Source organism: Dipodomys ordii, unplaced genomic scaffold (genome assembly GCF_000151885.1).
Source record: "Dipodomys ordii isolate 6190 unplaced genomic scaffold, Dord_2.0 Scaffold105, whole genome shotgun sequence".
In the NCBI taxonomy this organism is placed as follows: domain Eukaryota; kingdom Metazoa; phylum Chordata; class Mammalia; order Rodentia; family Heteromyidae; genus Dipodomys; species Dipodomys ordii.
This window is the reverse complement of record NW_012267321.1, coordinates 581453-599207: the sequence shown is the minus strand read 5'-3', so window position 1 is coordinate 599207 and position 17755 is coordinate 581453. Positions and strand designations below refer to the sequence as shown.

Below are 17755 nucleotides of genomic sequence, written 5' to 3'. Positions count from 1 at the left end.
ACAGCGCCACTTCCGGCTTTTTTCTTTTTGCTTATGTGGTGCTGAGGAATCAAACCCAGGGCCCCATGCATGCAAGGCAAGCACTCTACCACTGAGCCACCTTCCCAGTCCCAGGTCTCCCACTTTAACAGCTGTTGGGGCTTGGGTACCCCCCCACCCCCAAATCAGCCCGGAGAGCCCTTCTCTTACCTCCTGCCTTCCCTCGTGGCCTTCTGGTCTGAGCTCTTCTCAGGCTGGGGCAAAGTTCCCCAGGTGGGGTGGGAGGCGCCTGTGTGCGACTTTGCCCCCGTGGGGAGGGAGGGCAGCCTGGGGCTGACTCAGCTCTCTCTAGGAATGCTTCTCCTGGGATGGGGCGGGGGGTGGGGGGTGGGAGGGGTGGGAGTGGCAGGCACCCCGCCAGGGCCAGATGCCCAGTCTGGAGCACACTGGGAGTGCACCAAAGCCCAAGGGACCACACTACCACGAGGTGCAGCCACGGGCTGGCTGGAGCCCAGCTGGCCCCAATGGGGTCATAACCCTTGGCATTTCTCTCCCCACACCAGGTCTGGGCCCGGAAATTTCTTCCTGTCCCAAGGCTTCTTTGTGGTGCAAGCAGATATGCCTCCTCCAACTTTAAGGTAAAAGGAAGGTGGAGGGCTGGGCCTGGCTCCCTGGAAATTAGGGTTGGCAGTTGGATTAGGGCATCTTCAAACCTCTACTGCCCAGATGCAAAGGTGGGTGGGAAAACATTGTCAGTGGATTTCCCAGAGGCCTCTTTGGTTCCACGCACCTGCAGGCTCCTGGGAGTTGTAGTTTTCCAAGTGTAGCCAGCTTCCAGGACTCAGGGGTTCCCTGTGTTTTCTCAGGCTGCAGACCTGCAGGTGCTCAGGACGGAGGAGCCGCAGAAGAAGCCCAGCCCCAGCGAGCCGCTGGCCTTTGGGAAGACGTTCACTGACCACATGCTGATGGTGGAGTGGAGTGGAGACCAAGGCTGGAGCCAGCCCCGCATCCAGCCCTTCCAGAACCTTCTGCTGCATCCTGCCTGCTCTGCCCTCCACTACTCTCTGCAGGTGGCTGACCCCTGACCCCTGTCTCTATATGCATCTCCTCCTTTATCTATCTCTTGCTGGGTTTGTCCCCCAACTGTGTTTTTCCCTGTATCACCTTTCTGTGTGTTTATCATGGGTTTCCAAGATGATCTTCCCCTGCTCCAGGTGCTATGCTGGTAATGTGGGTGATGCTCTCTAGCTGGGCCAATGTTTACTCATGTTTCTGTTGTAACTGTATGTGCTCTGTGCCCTGATGAGGTAGTTGGGATAACAGAAGAGACCTTGCTCTAGCTTGGAAACAAGTGTGTCTGGGCATGGCGCACAACCATAATCTCAGCAACTCGGGACACAGAGCCAGCTCAGAGGCCAGCCTATCTAGTGAGTGAAATCCCAGGTCAAAGATTAAGCTCAATATGGTGGGAAATGGCATCCATCCCAGCTTCTCAGGAGGCAGAGAGGTAGGAGGAGGATTGGGTCTCAGGCTGGCCTTGGCAAAAGCACAAGGCCCTGTTGGAAAAACAAACTAAGAGCAGGAGAGCTGAGAATGCGGCTCAAGTGGTAAAGCCACGTGTGTAGCATGTGAGAGGCCCTGGGTTCCATCTCCAGTCCCGGAAAACTGAAAAGAAAAAGAGAAGAGGGGGAGAAGGGCTCTGGCATTTGAGGATTTCAGTCACCAAGCCAAGGAACTAGCAGCAGAACTGAGCGGATTTGGGAGAGATTGTGTAGTCAGGGGATGACAGAGAAGAGGAGACAGGAGGTCTTCAGGGCCCCAGGGGACTGAGGGGTTGGACTTTGTCCAAGTTTGCCCACTGAGAGCCAGGGAAGAGTCTGAGCAAGGGGAAGGGCCAGCAAGCTGGACTTGAAGGACCAGAGGGCAGGCTGAGGTGAAGATCCAGTTAGGATGGGATAAGGAGGTTTGAGCCCAAGGCCAGAGCTTTGGGGATTAGCCATAAAAAATGGATCACTCAGCTGGGCACCGGTGGCTCACGCCTGTAATCCTAGCTACTCAGGAGGCTGAGATCTGAGGCTCATGGTTCAAAGCCAGCCCAGGCAGGAAAGTCCATGAAACACTTATCTCCAATAAACAACCATAAAACCGGAAGTGGCACTGTAGCTTAAGTGGTAGAGCGCTCACCTTGAGCTGAAGAGTTGAGGGACAGTGTCCAAGCCCAGAGTTCAAGTCCCAGGACCAAAAAAAAAATGGATAACTCATCTTTTTTTTTTTTTTTCCTGGTCCTGGGGCTTGAACTCAGGACCTGGGCACTGTCCCTGAGCCTTGTTGTGCTCAAGGCTAGCACTCTACCCCTTGAGCCACAGCGCCACTTCTGGCTTTTCCTGAATTGTTTATTGGAGATAAAAGTTTCTTCTGGCCTAGTGTTGGTGGCTCACGCCTGTCTTCCTAGCTACTCAGGAGGCTGAGATCTGAGGATCATGGTTCAAAGCCAGCCGGGGCAGGAAAGTCCATGAGACTGTTATCTCCAATAAACCACCAGAAAACTCAGGATGATTTTGAACTGTGATCCTCAGATCTCAGCCTCTGGAGTAGCTAGGATTACAAGTGTGAGTCACCAGCCCCTAGCTAGGTAACCTATTTCAGTGTAACACTGCAAGACATTATTAAGCAATCTTGTATTGTTGTTTCTAAGCCTGAGGGATTATAAAGTGTTGCAATAAATAAACTGTTGCTCAGATTACTTTTTTTAAGTGCAAGTGTATCAATCTGCCCAGTTTACAAAACTATTAAATCAAAAGGGTTGTAATCTTGTAACTATGAAAGGTGTTGATTGCCACATTGTCTTAAAAAATTTTTTTTTTGCTGGTCCTGGGGTTTAGCGCCTAGGTGCTGTCTCTGATTTTTGCTCAGGGCTAGCACTCTACTACTTGAGCCGCAGTGCCATTTCCAGCTTTTTTTTTTTGGTTTTGGGTCAGTCATGGGGCTTGAACTCTGGGCCTGGGCACTGTCCCTCAGCTCTTCAGCTCAAGGCTAGCGCTCTACCACTTGAGCCACAGCACCACTTCTGGCTCTTTCTGTTTATGTGGTGCTGAGGAATCGAACCTAAGGCCTCATGCATGCAAGGCAAGCACTCTACCACTGAGCCACCTTCCCAGCCCCATTTCCAGCTTTTCTATGTAGTTTATTGGAGATAAGCGTCTGCCCGGGCTGGCTAGGATTACATGTGTGAGCCACCAGCACCTGACTTTTATTATTATATTTTGGGGGAGTCCTGGAGATTGAACTCCAGACCTCATGCTTGGTAGGCAGTTACTCTACTACTTGAGCCACTGGCTCTCTTGACCATGCTGCTTTCTGTCCTTCATTTATAATCTCCCTCGTGTCTCAGTCAGCATGTCTCCCTCCGAGTGACTGACTGCCTCCTTCTCTCTTCCCAGCTCTGTGTGCATCTCTCCCTCTGTATCTGTCTCTCTGTTCTGATGTCTCACCTCCTGTGGCACCGTGGTGGGGACTCTGAGCACTGAAACCTGCACCCCTCTGTGCCGCAGATCTTCGAGGGCATGAAGGCCTTCAAAAGCCAGGATCAGCAGGTGCGGCTCTTCCGACCGTGGCTCAACATGGACCGGATGCTGCGCTCGGCCCAGCGCCTCTGCCTGCCGGTAAGCAGCCTGGACAGCCAGGGAGGAGGGCAGGGGGGGAAATGGCCACCCAGCCCTCTGACTCCTGTGGAATCCCTCCCAGACTTTTGACAAGGGAGAGCTGCTCGAATGCATCCGCCGGCTCATCGAAGTGGACAAGGACTGGGTTCCTGAGGCAGCCGGCACCAGCCTCTACGTGCGGCCCGTGCTCATCGGGAACCAGGTGGGTGCTCCTCCCCCCTGGGCTGGCAGCCTGGACCCCTGGGTCTGAGGGAGGAGGCTGGGGCCTGGACCCCTGGGTCTGAGGGAGGAAGCTGGGGCCTGGTCCCTGGGTCTGAGGGAGGAGGCTGTACCTGGTCCCCTGATGTAGCTTCTCTGTCCCTTGCAGCCCTCGCTGGGGGTTGGTGTGGCTAGCGAAGCCCTCCTGTACGTCATTCTCTGCCCTGTCAGCTCCTACTTTCCTGGAGATGCCATGACCCCCGTCTCCCTCCTGGCTGACCCAACCTACATCCGTGCCTGGGTGGGCGGGGTCGGCGACTACAAGCTAGGGGGGTAAGTAGCACCCCAGTGCCTGAGTCACAGGGTAGTGTGTCCCAGTGTGGAGACCACCATGGGTGAGCAGCTCTACCTCAGTGCTGAAGTCCCCAGCTCCAGGGCATTTGCTCAGAGCTCAGAGCTGGATCCTGTGCCTGCCCCCCAATGCCTGAGGAGGGTGGAGTCTTTACCTGTAGACCAGTGGGCTTAGTAGGAGGAGCTGAGGGGTCAGTGGAAATATAGGCTTGGCCCTTGGATGCCTCCAGAAAGGCTATTTCCCCTTTGCAAGAATCAGCACTTTGGGTCACCCAGACTGGGCCATGTTCCCCATGCCAGCCTTCTACAATAGCTTCCGTGGGGCTGGTGTCTCGGAGATGGTTTTGCAAGCCAGTAGGGCAGCTGGTCAAGGGGAGCAGGAGAGGAAGATGGTCCCAGCAGAGACACTGCAGTACACGTGTTAGTCTGAGATGCGAAGATAGACGAAGGGGGACATAGCAGCCAGAACATGCACCTTGAGCTTGGTACCACTGGAGCCTGAGCCCCAAGCCCTTTGGTTCCTATTTTGGTTTTGCCATAGGATCTCTTTCCTGAGTAGTTGGGATGATAGGCATGTGCCACCATGCCCAGCCCACAGCAGAATAATAGCTAAGGATTCCGTCCTAGGGTCGCTGGGAAGGGGCAGGGTGAGCGCTGGTCTGGAGCCCCTTCTAGGGCCACATTGAGGACAGGGGTCTAGTGTGACTAGGATGCCCTCTTCCAGGAATTATGGGCCCACTGTGCTGGTACAGCAGGAGGCGCAGAAGAAGGGCTGTGAGCAGGTCCTGTGGCTGTACGGACCTGACCAGCAGCTCACGGAGGTGGGCACCATGAACATCTTTGTCTACTGGACCCACGAGGATGGGGGTGAGCGAAAGTGGGTGCTTCCTCCCCTCCTGGCAGGCTTCAGGGGACCTGGAGGGGGGGACATAGCCTGCAGGGCATGCAATAACCCTGTCCTGTACCCCTGACCTAGTGCTGGAGCTCCTGACACCCCCGCTGGACAGCGTCATCCTGCCTGGCGTGGTTAGACAGAGTCTGCTGGACCTGGCTCGATCCTGGGTATAGCCCGGGGCTCCACAGGATGGGGGGGGGAGCTGGGCACACTGGCCCCGTGTCCCTCTTCTCTCAGGGTCTGGAGTAGGGAGGGACATGCAGAACGGGGTCTCTGCCGCCCTGCAGGGTGAGTTCCGCGTGGTGGAGCGCAAGATCACCATGAAGGAGCTGCTGCGGGCGCTGGAGGAGGGCCGCGTGCGGGAGGTCTTTGGCTCGGGCACAGCCTGTCAGGTCTGCCCAGTGCATGGGATCCTCTACGAAGGCCAGGTGAGGTGGACAGCCATTGGGGGTGGGAGACAAGGCGGGGCGCCCGTCTTCATGGCCCCTTCCTCTCCAGAAACTACACATTCCCACCATGGAAAACGGGCCTGAGCTGGCCCTGCGCTTCCAGAAGGAGCTCAGAGCCATTCAGGTGAGGTGCTGGGGGTGGGGTAAGGAGGAGGGGATGGGCGGGGGTGAAAGGCCATGGGCCCCAACATGAACATGAATCCCAACATGAATCCTCCTGGTAGCCTGGAGGCCCTGGGCTGAGTAGGCTATCCATGAATTCCTGTGGCCTGGAACGCCAGCCACAAAGAACCCTGTCTTGTGTGCTGAAATCTGCCTGGGACCCTGCTTGAGCTTGGGAAGCCTTCTTCCCATGAGCCTCCGGGGTCCCTGGTGTGCAGGTGTGAGCATCCCCTTCCCATGAGCCTCCGGGGCCCCTGGTGTGCAGGTGGAAGCATCCCCTTCCCATGAGCCTCCGGGGCCCCTAGGTGTGCAGGTGGGAGCATCCCCTTCCCATGAGCCTCTGGTGCTGATGGCGATGGAGGGAACCGCCCGGCCACCCAAAGGCAGCCTCCCGGGGTCCGTTTGGCGTTCTCGGCCTGGCTCCTGGCAGCTGAGCCCAGCAACGGCTCCACCGCCAGCCCCTGGAGGCTTTGCAGTTCTCTCCAACCTCGGGCTCCTTCCCAGCCACGCACCTGGACTGGCTGCCTTCGCTCTGCTTCTCACCAACCAGGCTGTCTTAACTTTTTGTCTAAGAGTCTCCGGGGTTTTAAATAATCCCTGTCTCCAGAACTCCTAATAATTCCTGTCTTTAAACTAACTGGGCGCCACTGCCTGGACAACTCCCTTCCCGGGGCGTGGTGGCAGCGCTCAGGGAGTTGGACTACATTTCCCATGAGGTCCTGGGGCACAGCACCATGTTGGCCCATAGTGCCCCGAGGCCTGCTGGGAGTTGTAGTGCGGCTCACTTCCGGTCTCCATTGTCTCGCAGTACGGAACAAATGCCCACGAGTGGATTCTTCAGGTGTGACACCCGCCTCCCCACCCCCCACCCCCAGCTCCCCTGAGCCGCCCCCCCACCAGCCTCAAGATCCAGAGACCTGTAGCGCCGAGCCCCGCCCGCCTGCCTCCCACTCCTCAAGTGCAATAAGAAGGCCGGGCAGGCACGCCGGCTCTCTAGCGCCCCCGCGTGGCCTCCACACTCCCAACGCCAAAGGGCCAGACCTGGTGGCTTGGACCTCAGCCCGCGTCCTCCGCTGGGGGCCGAGGACGCGCCTGGGCCGCAGCTCATCTCCGTTCTCAGGCCGGACCCCCGCTGTTGCCGGTTTCGTTTTTTTTTTTTTTTTGGAAATAAAATGCCAAAGAACAAGACGTGAGCTGTGCTCTGTGTGCTCCGCTCGGTGTCTCTGTGCTCCTACATAGAAATCCTGCTCTTTGGATCCTTTCATTTTCAAGGCTTGAGAAGCTGACTTAAAACAACAGCAACTACTACTACAACCTGCCGCGCGCCGGTGGCTCCCGCCTGTCATCCTAGTGATTCGGGAGGCTGAGATCTGAGGCTCCAGATTCAAAGCCAGCCTGGGCAGGAAAGTAAGGGAGACTCTGATCTCCAATGAACCACCAGAAAGCCGGAAGTGGCCTTGTGGCTCAAGTGGTAGGGCGCTCACCAAGAGCTGAGGGACAGCGCCCAGGCCCAGAGTTCAAGACCCACACCGACAGAAAAAAAAAACCCAAACCAGAAAAACTAGCCCCAGCCTTCTCCAGGTGTGAGGTCTTTCACATCCAGTTTTTTCTCCTCTAACCCCACTCACCTGCTCACAGTGAGTGTCCCCCCCCATGCCCCACCTCCCCAAGCCCCACCTCCAAGCCATCACCTCACGCCCCCACTTCTTGGGCTCCACTGTTCTACCCCCACCGTTGCTCCAGCCACCTCTCTGGCCTCCCACCCTCCATCCTGTATACCACAAAGGGCTCCTCAGCCCTGCGCTGCACCCACCTGTGCCTCCATGGCAGCCCCGGGGAAAACCTCTGTGCAGGAAGCTCTCGGTGAACTGTATGGTGTGCGATGCTCCCTGCATCCTCACACTTCATCGCTGCGAGATCGAAGCCCTGGCCTGTCGCTCAAATGGGAAGAAGACAACAAGGAGCCCATCCATGCCAGCCTCCCCGGGTCTCTTCCCTCCGCTAATGGATTAGAACCACAGAAGTGGAGTTGTGGCCTAAAGTGGTAGAACGCGATCCTTGAGCAAAAAAGCTGCGGGACAATACCTAGGCCTTGAGTCCAAGCCCCAAGACTGACACGCGCACACGCGCACACACACATACACACACACGGAATAAAGATTTTGGGCTGGGAATGCTGCTTAGTGCTTACAATGCTTGGCTAGCCTGCATGAAGCCCTGGTTCAATTCCTCAGTACCACTTTAAGGAAAAAAGCAAGAAGTGGCGCTGTGGTTCAAGTGGTAGAGTGCTGGCCTTGAGCTGAAGAGCTGAGGGACAGCGCCCAGGCCCCGAGTTCAAGCCCAACTGACAAAAAAAAAAAAAGGGCTGGGAAGGTGGCTCAGTGGTAGAGCGCTTGCTTTGCATGCTTGAGGCCCTGGGTTCGATTCCTAAGCACCACATAAGCAAAAAGAAAAAAGCCGGAAGTGGTGCTGTGGCTCAAGTGGTAGAGCGCTAGCCTTGGGCTGAAGAGCTGAGGGACAGCGCCCAGGCCTAGAGTTCAGGCCCACGACTGGACTCCCCCCCAAAAAAGGGGGGGCCTGAAGAGTCGGGGGTGAGTGAGCTGGGGAGGCAACCTTGGGTTATGAGAACAATGCAGATTCCTATCAGAGGACAATCCAGACAAGAAATTCCATGAAACTCTTATCTCCAACTAACCATCAAAAAGCTGGCTCAGGCCGAGTTCAAATCCTAGGACCAGCACCTAACCTGCTAATGAGCTACTCTCAATGATGTTTCTGAGCACCTTCTCAAATTCTTCTAGTTTTTAAATTTTTGCCAATCCTGAGGCTTGAGCTTAGGGCCTGGGTGCTGTCCCTGAGCTTCTTTTGCTCAAGGCTAGCACTCTACCACTTGAGCCACAGCGCCACTTCCTGCTTTTTCTGCTTATGCAGTGCTGAGGAATCCAACCCAGGGCCTCATGCATGCAAGGCAAGTACTCTACCACTGAGCCACTTTTCCCAGCCCCAAGACAAGCACTATTATGCTCAAACCTATAGTCTTTTTCCTTTCCTTTTTTTTTTTTTTTTTTTTTGCAGTATTGGTTTATTAGAGATAAGAGTCTCATGGACTTTCCTGCCTGGGCTGGCTTTGAACCATGGTCCTCAGATCTCAGCCTCCTGAGTAGCTAGGATTATAGGCATGAGCCACTGGTGCTCAGCTGGATATCCTTTTCCAAGGGAAAGGGACTCAGGGGAGACAGTTCGGTTTCCTGCAGCAGGAAAGACTGAGGCTAGACAACAGAAGGAACTTTTCTGCCAGTAAATAGTAATTCAGATACCTTGATTTTGTTGGTGGGGATTATCTCATTTACTACTAAGCCATGCCTACATGATGGACTTTTTGCTGGTTAGTTGGAAATAAGAGTCTCAGACTTTTCTGCACAAGCTGCCTTTGAACTTTAAACCTCAATATTCTGATCCTGATTAGCCAGGATTACAGGCATGATTACCTGCTCAGGGACAGCACCCAGATCCTTTGTTCAAACCCTTAGTATAGGCACAAAAAAAGAAAAGAAAAGAAAAATGAATAGCTCTTCCTCTGTATATCACCTTGACAATAAAACTAAAAGGAAAATAGGAAAAAATGAATAGCTTTTTCTTCTGTCTTGCTCCTTTGTTCTAATGTCCTGAGCACGGCCCGTTACAATGGCTTCTTAGGGCAGAGAAATCTCTGGAAGCTTGAAAAGTGCCAGAGGCCCAGGCTCTTCCTGGCTCTTCTGGCTCCCTATCAAGGACTTAGAGGAGGGAAAAGAACAGAAAAGGTTTCTGTCCATTAGCTCACCCTTTCCAAGGTCATCAAACAGCCATTTACCAGACAATTAGCCTAAAGCTCTTGAGTAAGAATTAAAAAGCAAATAACTGGGATGGGAAGGTGGTAAAGTGCTTGCCTAGCATGCATGAAGCTCTGGGTTAGATTCCTTGGTACCCCATAAACAGAAAAAACTGGAAATGACACTGGGGATCAAGTGGTAGAGTGCTAGTTTTGAGCAAAAAAAGTACAGGGACAGTGTCCAGGCTCTGAGTTCAAGCTCCATGACCACCAACAACAAAAAAGCCAAAAGAGAAGCTGTGGTTCAAGTCATAGAGTACCAGCCATCAGTGAAAAAGCTGAGAAAAAGCTAAAAGCATCCTGATTCTGATTTCAAGCCCCCATTATTGGATATAAGAATAAAAACAAGGCTGGGAATGTGGCTTAGTGACAGCGTGCTTGTCTAGCATGCATGAAGCCCTGGGTTTGTTTTCTCAGTACCACATGAAAGCAGGAAAGCGCTGTGGCTCAAGTGGTAGAGTGCTAGCCTTGAGCAAAAGAAGCTCAGGGACAGTGCCCAGGCCCTGAGTTCAAGCCCCAGGACTGGCAAAAACAAAACAAAACAAATCCCCACCAATTACAAACTGTATTCAAGTTTTCAATAGCATGAATAGGGAAAGTCAGCATTCAAACGTTGTCACCAGATGAGGCCACCTACCACGGGGTCCCCCCCAAATCCCTGCAGGAGATAGCCCCTCTTTAATGGGGCTTCCTTGGCCAAATTAAAATCAAAGGAACATGGCTGAATCCATTAAGAACTAGACTAGTAGCCTGTCCCAGCTACTCAGGAGGCTGAGATCTGAGGATCACGGTTCCATTCTTCTTCTTTTTTGTGTGTGCTGGTCCTGGGGCTTAAACTCAGGTGCTGAGCTTTAGTGCTCAAGGCTGGTGCTCTGCCACTTGAACCACAGCTCCACTTCTGGCTTTTTGGTGGTTCATTGCACCGCAGTGTCTCATGGACTGGCTCAGCCTGTTTGAAACCAGTTGTGAGCCGCCTATGCCATGCCAGGCCTTCCATTGATTTCTGATTTCTGTTCTCTTCCCCTCCCCCATCTCCCCCCCCCCATCCCTTCCTGCTCTCATTTTATTCATGGACTCCAGGCTCTCCTGACAGGCCCTTCACCCAGCACCACACCCTGAACACCATACACAGTTTCTTATCCACAAAAGAGTCATGGAAAGCACGTGGATAAGATAAGTGAATTTTATTGCCTAGTGCACTTCCTACCGGAGCTTGGTCTACAGAAATCTAGAGCCAGCCTAGCATGGTGGCTCTAGATAGTAGCTAGGCTCTGAGTAGTCTAGCTACTCAGGAGGCTGAGATCTGAGGATCACAGTTCAAAGCCAACCTGGACAGGAAAGTCCATGAGACTCTTCTCTCCAATAAACCACCAGAAAACTGTAAGGTCCACTCCTGGATGGCTAGCAGACTCCACCCTCCTCGCAGCAAAGTCTCCACCCACTACCTGCGTTACCTAGGCAACTGAGACACCTGGAAGAGGTCACATCTGCATCTGCTGAGGTCACATCTTAACCTGATGTGGCCACACCTTTCTCCTCCCATACCCTAGATAAGGCCTAGCACAGGCCCAGATGCCCTCTCTCTCTCTCTCTGTGTTCTTTTCTTGCTCTGTCTGCTCTGTCTGCTCTTTTCTAGCTCTTTTCTCTCTCTTTCCCAGCTCTCTCTCATTCCCAGGCCTTTCCCAGCCACATGGAGTGCCACCCTTGCCTGGTCCCAGCAGGTCTACTGAATAAACCTACCCCTTACCTGAATACCACCTGCGTGCTGCTGTTCTTACTCGGCTACCTCTTTTTAAAAACCTAACAAAAACCAGAAGTGGCACTGTGGCTCAGGTGATAGAGTGCTGGCCTTGAGCTGAAGAGCTGAGGGAAGCATCCAGGACCAGAGTTCAGGCCCCATGACCACCTACACACACACACACAAAATCCTCACAAACAAGGCAGGGTGCCTGGACTCGGTAGCACAGCCCCCCACCTGGCTCTAGATTTTTTCTTTTCTTTTTGTCAGTCATCGGGTTTGAACTCTGGGCCTGGGTGCTGTCCCTCAGCTCTTCAGCTCAAGGCCAGCGCTCTACCACTTGAGCCACAGCGCCATATCCAGCTTTTTTTATGTGATACTGAGGAATTGAACCCAGGGCCTCAATCTATCACTGAGCTACCTTCCCAGCCTTATAGGTTATTTCTGAGGTAGGGCCTTGCTTTGTGCCTGACACAGCTTAGTCTGCAATTCCCGGATATGGGGATAGAGGTTTGCCACAGACCCCAGACACTGGCCTGGACCCTCAGTTCTCCCCACAAACACACACCTATGTGTGCCTTCCGGGTCACTGGGCCAGCCCACACCACCAAGCCCAGCATTTTAATTGGTGGAGATGAGGCATTGGAAAAGTTTTGCTGGCTTTGAACCCTTGATCCTCTTGATATTTGCCTTCAGGCATGTGCTACCACCACATCCAGACTAGCTTAAGGATTTTTAGGAGAGACATTTTGCTAGAAAAACTAGCTCTCTTTCAGCTTCCTGGGGCTATTATTCTCATCTTTGCTATTAGCTCCTGTTTTCTCCCTCTGTCTGAGTCCTCAGGGTGTGGTAAATAATAGGTTTTGGCGTTTTCTTTGTTTCTAGTACTGGAATTGAATCCAAGGGGTCCAGTTCCTGCTTGGCAGGCGCTTTACCTATTGAGCCACACCTCCAGCCCTAGAAATGTTTCTTCTTCCTCCTCTTTTTCATTAGCATTAATTAGCTGCGTTCTTCTTCCTCCCCCCCCCCCGCCGCCCCATACAGAATGTTTTATTCATTCATTCATTCTTCATTTTTAGTTGTTATTCCTTATGTGGACAGGGATTCCACTGTTACATCTCCATTCCCTCTGATTATTTTTCTGTTTTCATATAATTTCCCTGACTCCTAGCCTCTTTCCCATGAGAGGGGCTGGGAACTCTGATCGAACCCTCCTCCTCCCACTCCTCCATCTGGGCTAGAAAGAAATTGTCTCAGCTGAGCTCCAGAGAGGGGGTCTCAAGGCTTTAACACTAGGATGTCCCAGCCCTGGGCCCTGGGGGAAGCAATATGGAGCAAGGAGCCTCAAGAATGGATCCCCTCAGCCAGGCGCTGGTGGCTCACGCCTGTCATCCTAGCTACTCAGGAGGCTGAGATCTGAGGATCGAGGTTCAAAGCCAGCCTGGGCAGGAAAGTCTGTGAGGCTCTTATCTCCAATAAACCACTAGAAAACTGGAAGTGGTGTTCTGGCTTAAGCGGTAGAGCACTCAAGGACAGCTTCCCAGCCCAGAGTTCAAGCCCCACAACTGACAAAAAGAAAAAGAATGGATCCCCTTCTCCCACAGCCTGGGATGGGTGTTCTAGAGCTTTCCTCCCTGCTGGTCCAGGCAGTTCCTGGCCTCAGCATCTCACTGCGCTGGGTTCTTGGGCCATGGCTGGAGGTTGAACACTGAAGTACTGAGTGCTTGATGGTGAGGAGATTGTCCACCCTTCGTGGGGTCTCAGATGTCTCTGAATTGGCGGTGACAGGACAGAAGAGGAATAACAAGGGTTGGGAGTGGGGTTCCCAGACAGGAAGGACCTCCAATGTGGGTGATGGGGAGCACTAGTGATGGCTGTCGGGCTAGCACAGGAGGACAGGTCCTGAACCCCAGCTCCAGCTCCTCCCTGGAGGATGGCCTTGTACCCACAGGCACCAGCCTCCACCAACGAACCCTGTCACCACTGCCACCCAGGAAATGCTGAAGGACACTGGAGCCGGGTATCAGGTCAAACATTGAATATTACCAACAAAACCTGAACTTTGTGTCCTTTATCGAACAGGAAATTACAAGAGATGGGAGGCTCCCTGCTTTGAAAGGAAACTGCCACAGAGTTCAGGCAGATAAAGAGTTTCTCTGGTGGGGGGAGCAAACTAGGGTCTCCCCCACAAGATGGAGGTACACAGAGACAGAGAGGAAGGAGAAAGACAAGAGAGGGACTTCTGTTGAGCCAGATTGTATAGGGAAGGGGGGAGGGGGGACCAGAGGAGGAGGCAGAAGTGATTTCAGAGCCTGGGGAAGCTGTCACTATCAGAGGGACCAGGCTGGTTCAGGAAATGACCTCAGCGGATGAAGCAGTGACCTCAGAACCTGGGATCCGTTGCTAATTCATTCAGATTGTTGACAGTCAGGTGATTACTGGTTTCAGGCAGGTGGAGAGGAAGGAGGGAGGGGCTGCTCTCCCTGGCCCACCTAACAGTCCAGGTTTTTGATAGTTATAAGTGGGCAATGATTCTCTTTGGCTACTTCCTGCTGGCAAGGGACAATGGCATTAGGGATAAAAGGCAGAGTTGTTGTCAGGTCGGGGAGAAGGCAGCAAGCAGCAACTGTTCCTTCGTGAAGAATGTGTTGTAGGTGACCTTAGATGACATCTGAAAGAAATCTTACAAGGCAGAGGCTTAGCAATACGAAAAAGTATTAGAGGACATACAAATGTCATAAGAAAGGGTTCAGGGCAGAAAATTACAAATTGGATGGCTTGGCTAGTTCCTATCTCCGTGGCAGGCAGTCCTGGAGTTGGTGGAAAATGGCTCTAGCTCCTTCTGACATCTGGCAACTGGGTATGGGAGAGCATGGTAGACTGGTAAGCAGTCAGAAGCTGGGGCTGGGTTGGAATGGTTAAAGGGCCTGAAGGGAGGTCCTGGTAGATGTCTGGATACATTAGATGGGCAGGCTTAAATATTCTTTTTTTCCATCAGTCATGGGGCTTGAACTCTGGGCCTGGACGCTGTCCCTCAGCTCTTCAGCTCAAGCGGAGTGCTCTACTGCTTGAACCACATTGCCACTTCTGGTTTTCTGGTGGTTTATTGGAAATAAGAGTCTCATGGAGTTACCTGCCCAGGTTGGCTTTGAACCATGATCCTCAGATCTCAGCCTCCTGAGTAGCTAGGATTACAGGTGTGAGGCACCGGTGTCTGGCTAATATTTCTGTTGATCTCCTGGATCTGATTAACTTTGAAAGGGTGAATGTACAGTGTATTCATTTCAGATGTAACACCATCTCCTCTAACTCCTCTCCAAGGTTCCTTGTTCCCTGGACTGGTTGGGTTCTGGGGATCTAGGTGCTCATTGCTGGGATAATTCATCCTAGTTGGCATTCATGGGGTTTGAACTCAAGGCCTGGGCACTGTCCTTGAGCATTTCTGCTCAAGGCTAGTGCTGTACCACCTTACATCACGGTGCTACTTCCAGCATTTAGCTGGATAAGAGTCTCTTAAGCCATACTTCCAGCCTGGTCTTTCTTTGCTGGTTAGTTGGGAGATGGTGTCTCAGAGGAATTTTTCTTCCCAGGCTGGCCTTGAACTTCAATCCTCAGATTGAACAAGTCTTTACCACAAAACCCCATTTTATGTCCAGTTAAAGCAACAAAGAGAACCAACAGCAATAATGAGCAGAGCTTGCCTGCAGCTTGTAAAGAATTGACCAACAACAGCTGGGCACCAGTGGCTCACACCTGTAATCCCAGCTACTCAGGAGGCTGAGATCTGAGGATCACAGTTCAAAGCCAGCCAGGGCAGGAAAGTCCTTTTTCTTTTTCTTTTTTTGTCCATTGTGGGGCTTGAACTCTGGACCTGTGGGCTGTCCCTGAGCTCTTCAGCTCAAGGCAAGCACTCTACCACTTGAGCCACAGCACCACTTTCAGTTTTATGGTGGTTTATTGGAGATAAGAGCCTCACAGACTTTTCCTGCTGGGGCTGGCTTTGAACCATGATCCTTAGATCTCAGCCTCCTGAGTAGCTAAGATTACAGGTGTGAGCCACAGGCAGCACCCAGCTCCGTGAGACTTTTATCTCCAATTAACCACCAGAAAACTGGAAATGGCGCTGTGGCTCAAGTGGTAGAGCACTAGCCTTGAGCTGAAGAGCGCAGGGACAATGCCCAAGCCCAGAGTTCAAGCCCCACGACTGACCAAAAAGAAAAAGAAAAAAGAAAAAAATAACAACTCAGTGGACATGATGAGAGTTTTAAAACTGTTTTACTCAATATAGCACTTTACTACTGAAGGCTGAAATAAACCATTGACAGCTCTGGATCCAAGGTGGCTTCCATACTTGGAAAACACATATTAAAAACTCAGGTGGCTCAGTGGTAGAGTGCTTGCCTTGTATGCATGAGGCCCTGGGTTTGAGTCCTCAGCACCACATAAGCAGAAAAAGCCAGAAGTGGTTCTGTGGCTCAAGTGGTAGAGCGCTGGCCTTGAGCTGAAGAGCTGAGGGACAGCGCCCAGGCCCAGAGTTCAGGCCTCATGGCCAACCAAAAAAAAAAAAAACAACAACTTGATAACTTAAGAATGCACAATTGCTTTCATAGATGGATATAAAGCATGACATGCTGATTTTATCTATTTTTTGTTATCGGTCATGGAGTTTGAACTCTGAGCCTGGGCACTGTCCCTCAGCTCTTCAGCTCAAGGCTAGCACTCTACCACTTGAGCCACAGCACCACCTTCGGTTTTCTGGTGGTGGACTTTTCCTGCTGGGGCTGGCTTTGAACCATGATCCTCAGATCTCAGCCTCCTGAGTAGCTGGGATGACAGGCTGGGAGCCCCAAGCACTGGGCACTGTATTGTTTTGGTTATGCAGTCCTGGGCATAGAAGCCAGGTCCTTGGTAGAAGTCAGGCCAGGGCTCAACCAGAGCCACGCCCCCTCTTACAGAGCCACGCCCCTCTCGCGGAGCTATGCCCTTAAGCAGAACCACTCAGGCTTCGGTCACACCAAGCCACGCCTTCTGCACGAAGCCACGCTCCACACGCTCCAGCCACGCCCCTTACGCAGGAGCTCTGCCCCACACAAAGTTCTTTATTTATAGAGATGGGGGAGAGGGACTTGGTGGTGGACCAGGCTGGCAGATGCCACTGGGTCCTGTGACCAAAGCAAATTTGAGTAATCAGATATTGGGAGTCCGGCCTGACTTGGAACAAGAAAATCACAACATCAAAAAAGAAAAGAAAAGCAAGAACGGAAAGCGCGGCAGGACACTAGTTGTTTTGCTGCCAAAGAATCTCATTGTGAGGAAACAGACAAACACACATGACTGGACGACTCCGTATCTCACCTTCAGATTTCCAGGGCCAAGGTCGGGCAAGAGAGAAAAGAATAGGTCAGGAAGAACACACCTGTCCTTCCCTGACTCTCTGAGGAGCCCCTGGGTGGAACTGTTCGCATTGTTGGGTTGTTTTTTTGTTTGTTTTTGCTCAGGGACAGTGCCCAGGCCCTGAGTTCAAGCCCCAGGACTGGCAAAAAAAAAAAAAAAAGGGACAGGGTCCTGCTGTCTTCAAAAACCAAGTCAATAAACCAACTTCCAAGCCCACACTCAGGATTCTCCTATCTTCAGCGTTCAGAGTGCTGGAACTACAGGTGTGTACGATGATGCCCGGCATGTACTCTTTCTGCTACAGAATATGACTGGAGATGACAAGCAAACCCCCAAGTTTCCCAGGCAGTAAGGTGCCAAAGTCACTTTCCTGATATGGCTGGTTCTGCTGTGGTTCTTATAGAATATTCTAGCTCATTGGAAGGGCATGCTCAATTATCTGGTATTCTAGTGATAAGAGTATCTAGCAGTCACCTTGGTCTGAGGTTGGTCTGAGTGTTTCCAATTGAAAACTAGGTTTCAGACTGCATCAGAAGCTCATAAAAAGGAAGTGGTGCTGTGGCTCAAGTGGTAGAGCACTAGCCTTGAGCTGAAGAGCTGAGGGACAGCGCCTAGGCCCAGAATTCAAGCCCCATGTCTGACAAAAAAAAAAAAAAAAGCTCGGGGGCTGGGAAGGTGGCTCAGTGGTAGAGCGCTTGCCTTGCATGCCTGAGGCCCTGGGTTCGATTCCTCAGCACCACATAAGCAAAAAGAAAAAAGCCAGAAGTGGCGCTGTGGCTCAAGTGGTAGAGTGCTGGCCTTGAGCTGAAGAGCTGAGGGACAGCGCCCAGGCCCAGAGTTCAGGCCCCACGACTGACTCCCCCCCCAAAAAAAGCTCATGAAAAGAGGGGGAAAATAGGAGAAAGGGAAGGAAGACGTGACATTGTTGAAGAATTATACTCATTACCTGGTTAATGGAATTGTAACCTCTCTGTACAACACCCTAATAATAATAATAAATATTATATTAAAGAGAGTATATTCTCTTTTATTTATTTATTTTTATTATTTTTTTTGGGG

The 17755-nt window shown here is 52.2% G+C and overlaps 1 protein-coding gene across 1 annotated transcript in view; it reads left to right on the top strand.

Moving 5' to 3' along the window:
- Bcat2 (branched chain amino-acid transaminase 2, mitochondrial) overlaps nucleotides 1-6871 on the top strand; it is a 21954-nt gene extending 15083 nt beyond the window's left edge. The window contains exons 2-11 of the mRNA XM_013027876.1: nucleotides 543-617; nucleotides 846-1049; nucleotides 3531-3641; nucleotides 3724-3843; nucleotides 4009-4172; nucleotides 4915-5057; nucleotides 5167-5252; nucleotides 5373-5513; nucleotides 5584-5658; nucleotides 6505-6871. Of these exons, the coding sequence (XP_012883330.1) occupies nucleotides 543-617; nucleotides 846-1049; nucleotides 3531-3641; nucleotides 3724-3843; nucleotides 4009-4172; nucleotides 4915-5057; nucleotides 5167-5252; nucleotides 5373-5513; nucleotides 5584-5658; nucleotides 6505-6543 (1158 nt within the window). The 3' untranslated portion in view covers nucleotides 6544-6871. The remainder of the gene's footprint in view (nucleotides 1-542; nucleotides 618-845; nucleotides 1050-3530; nucleotides 3642-3723; nucleotides 3844-4008; nucleotides 4173-4914; nucleotides 5058-5166; nucleotides 5253-5372; nucleotides 5514-5583; nucleotides 5659-6504) is intronic.
- The last annotated feature ends 10884 nt before the right edge of the window (nucleotides 6872-17755 follow it).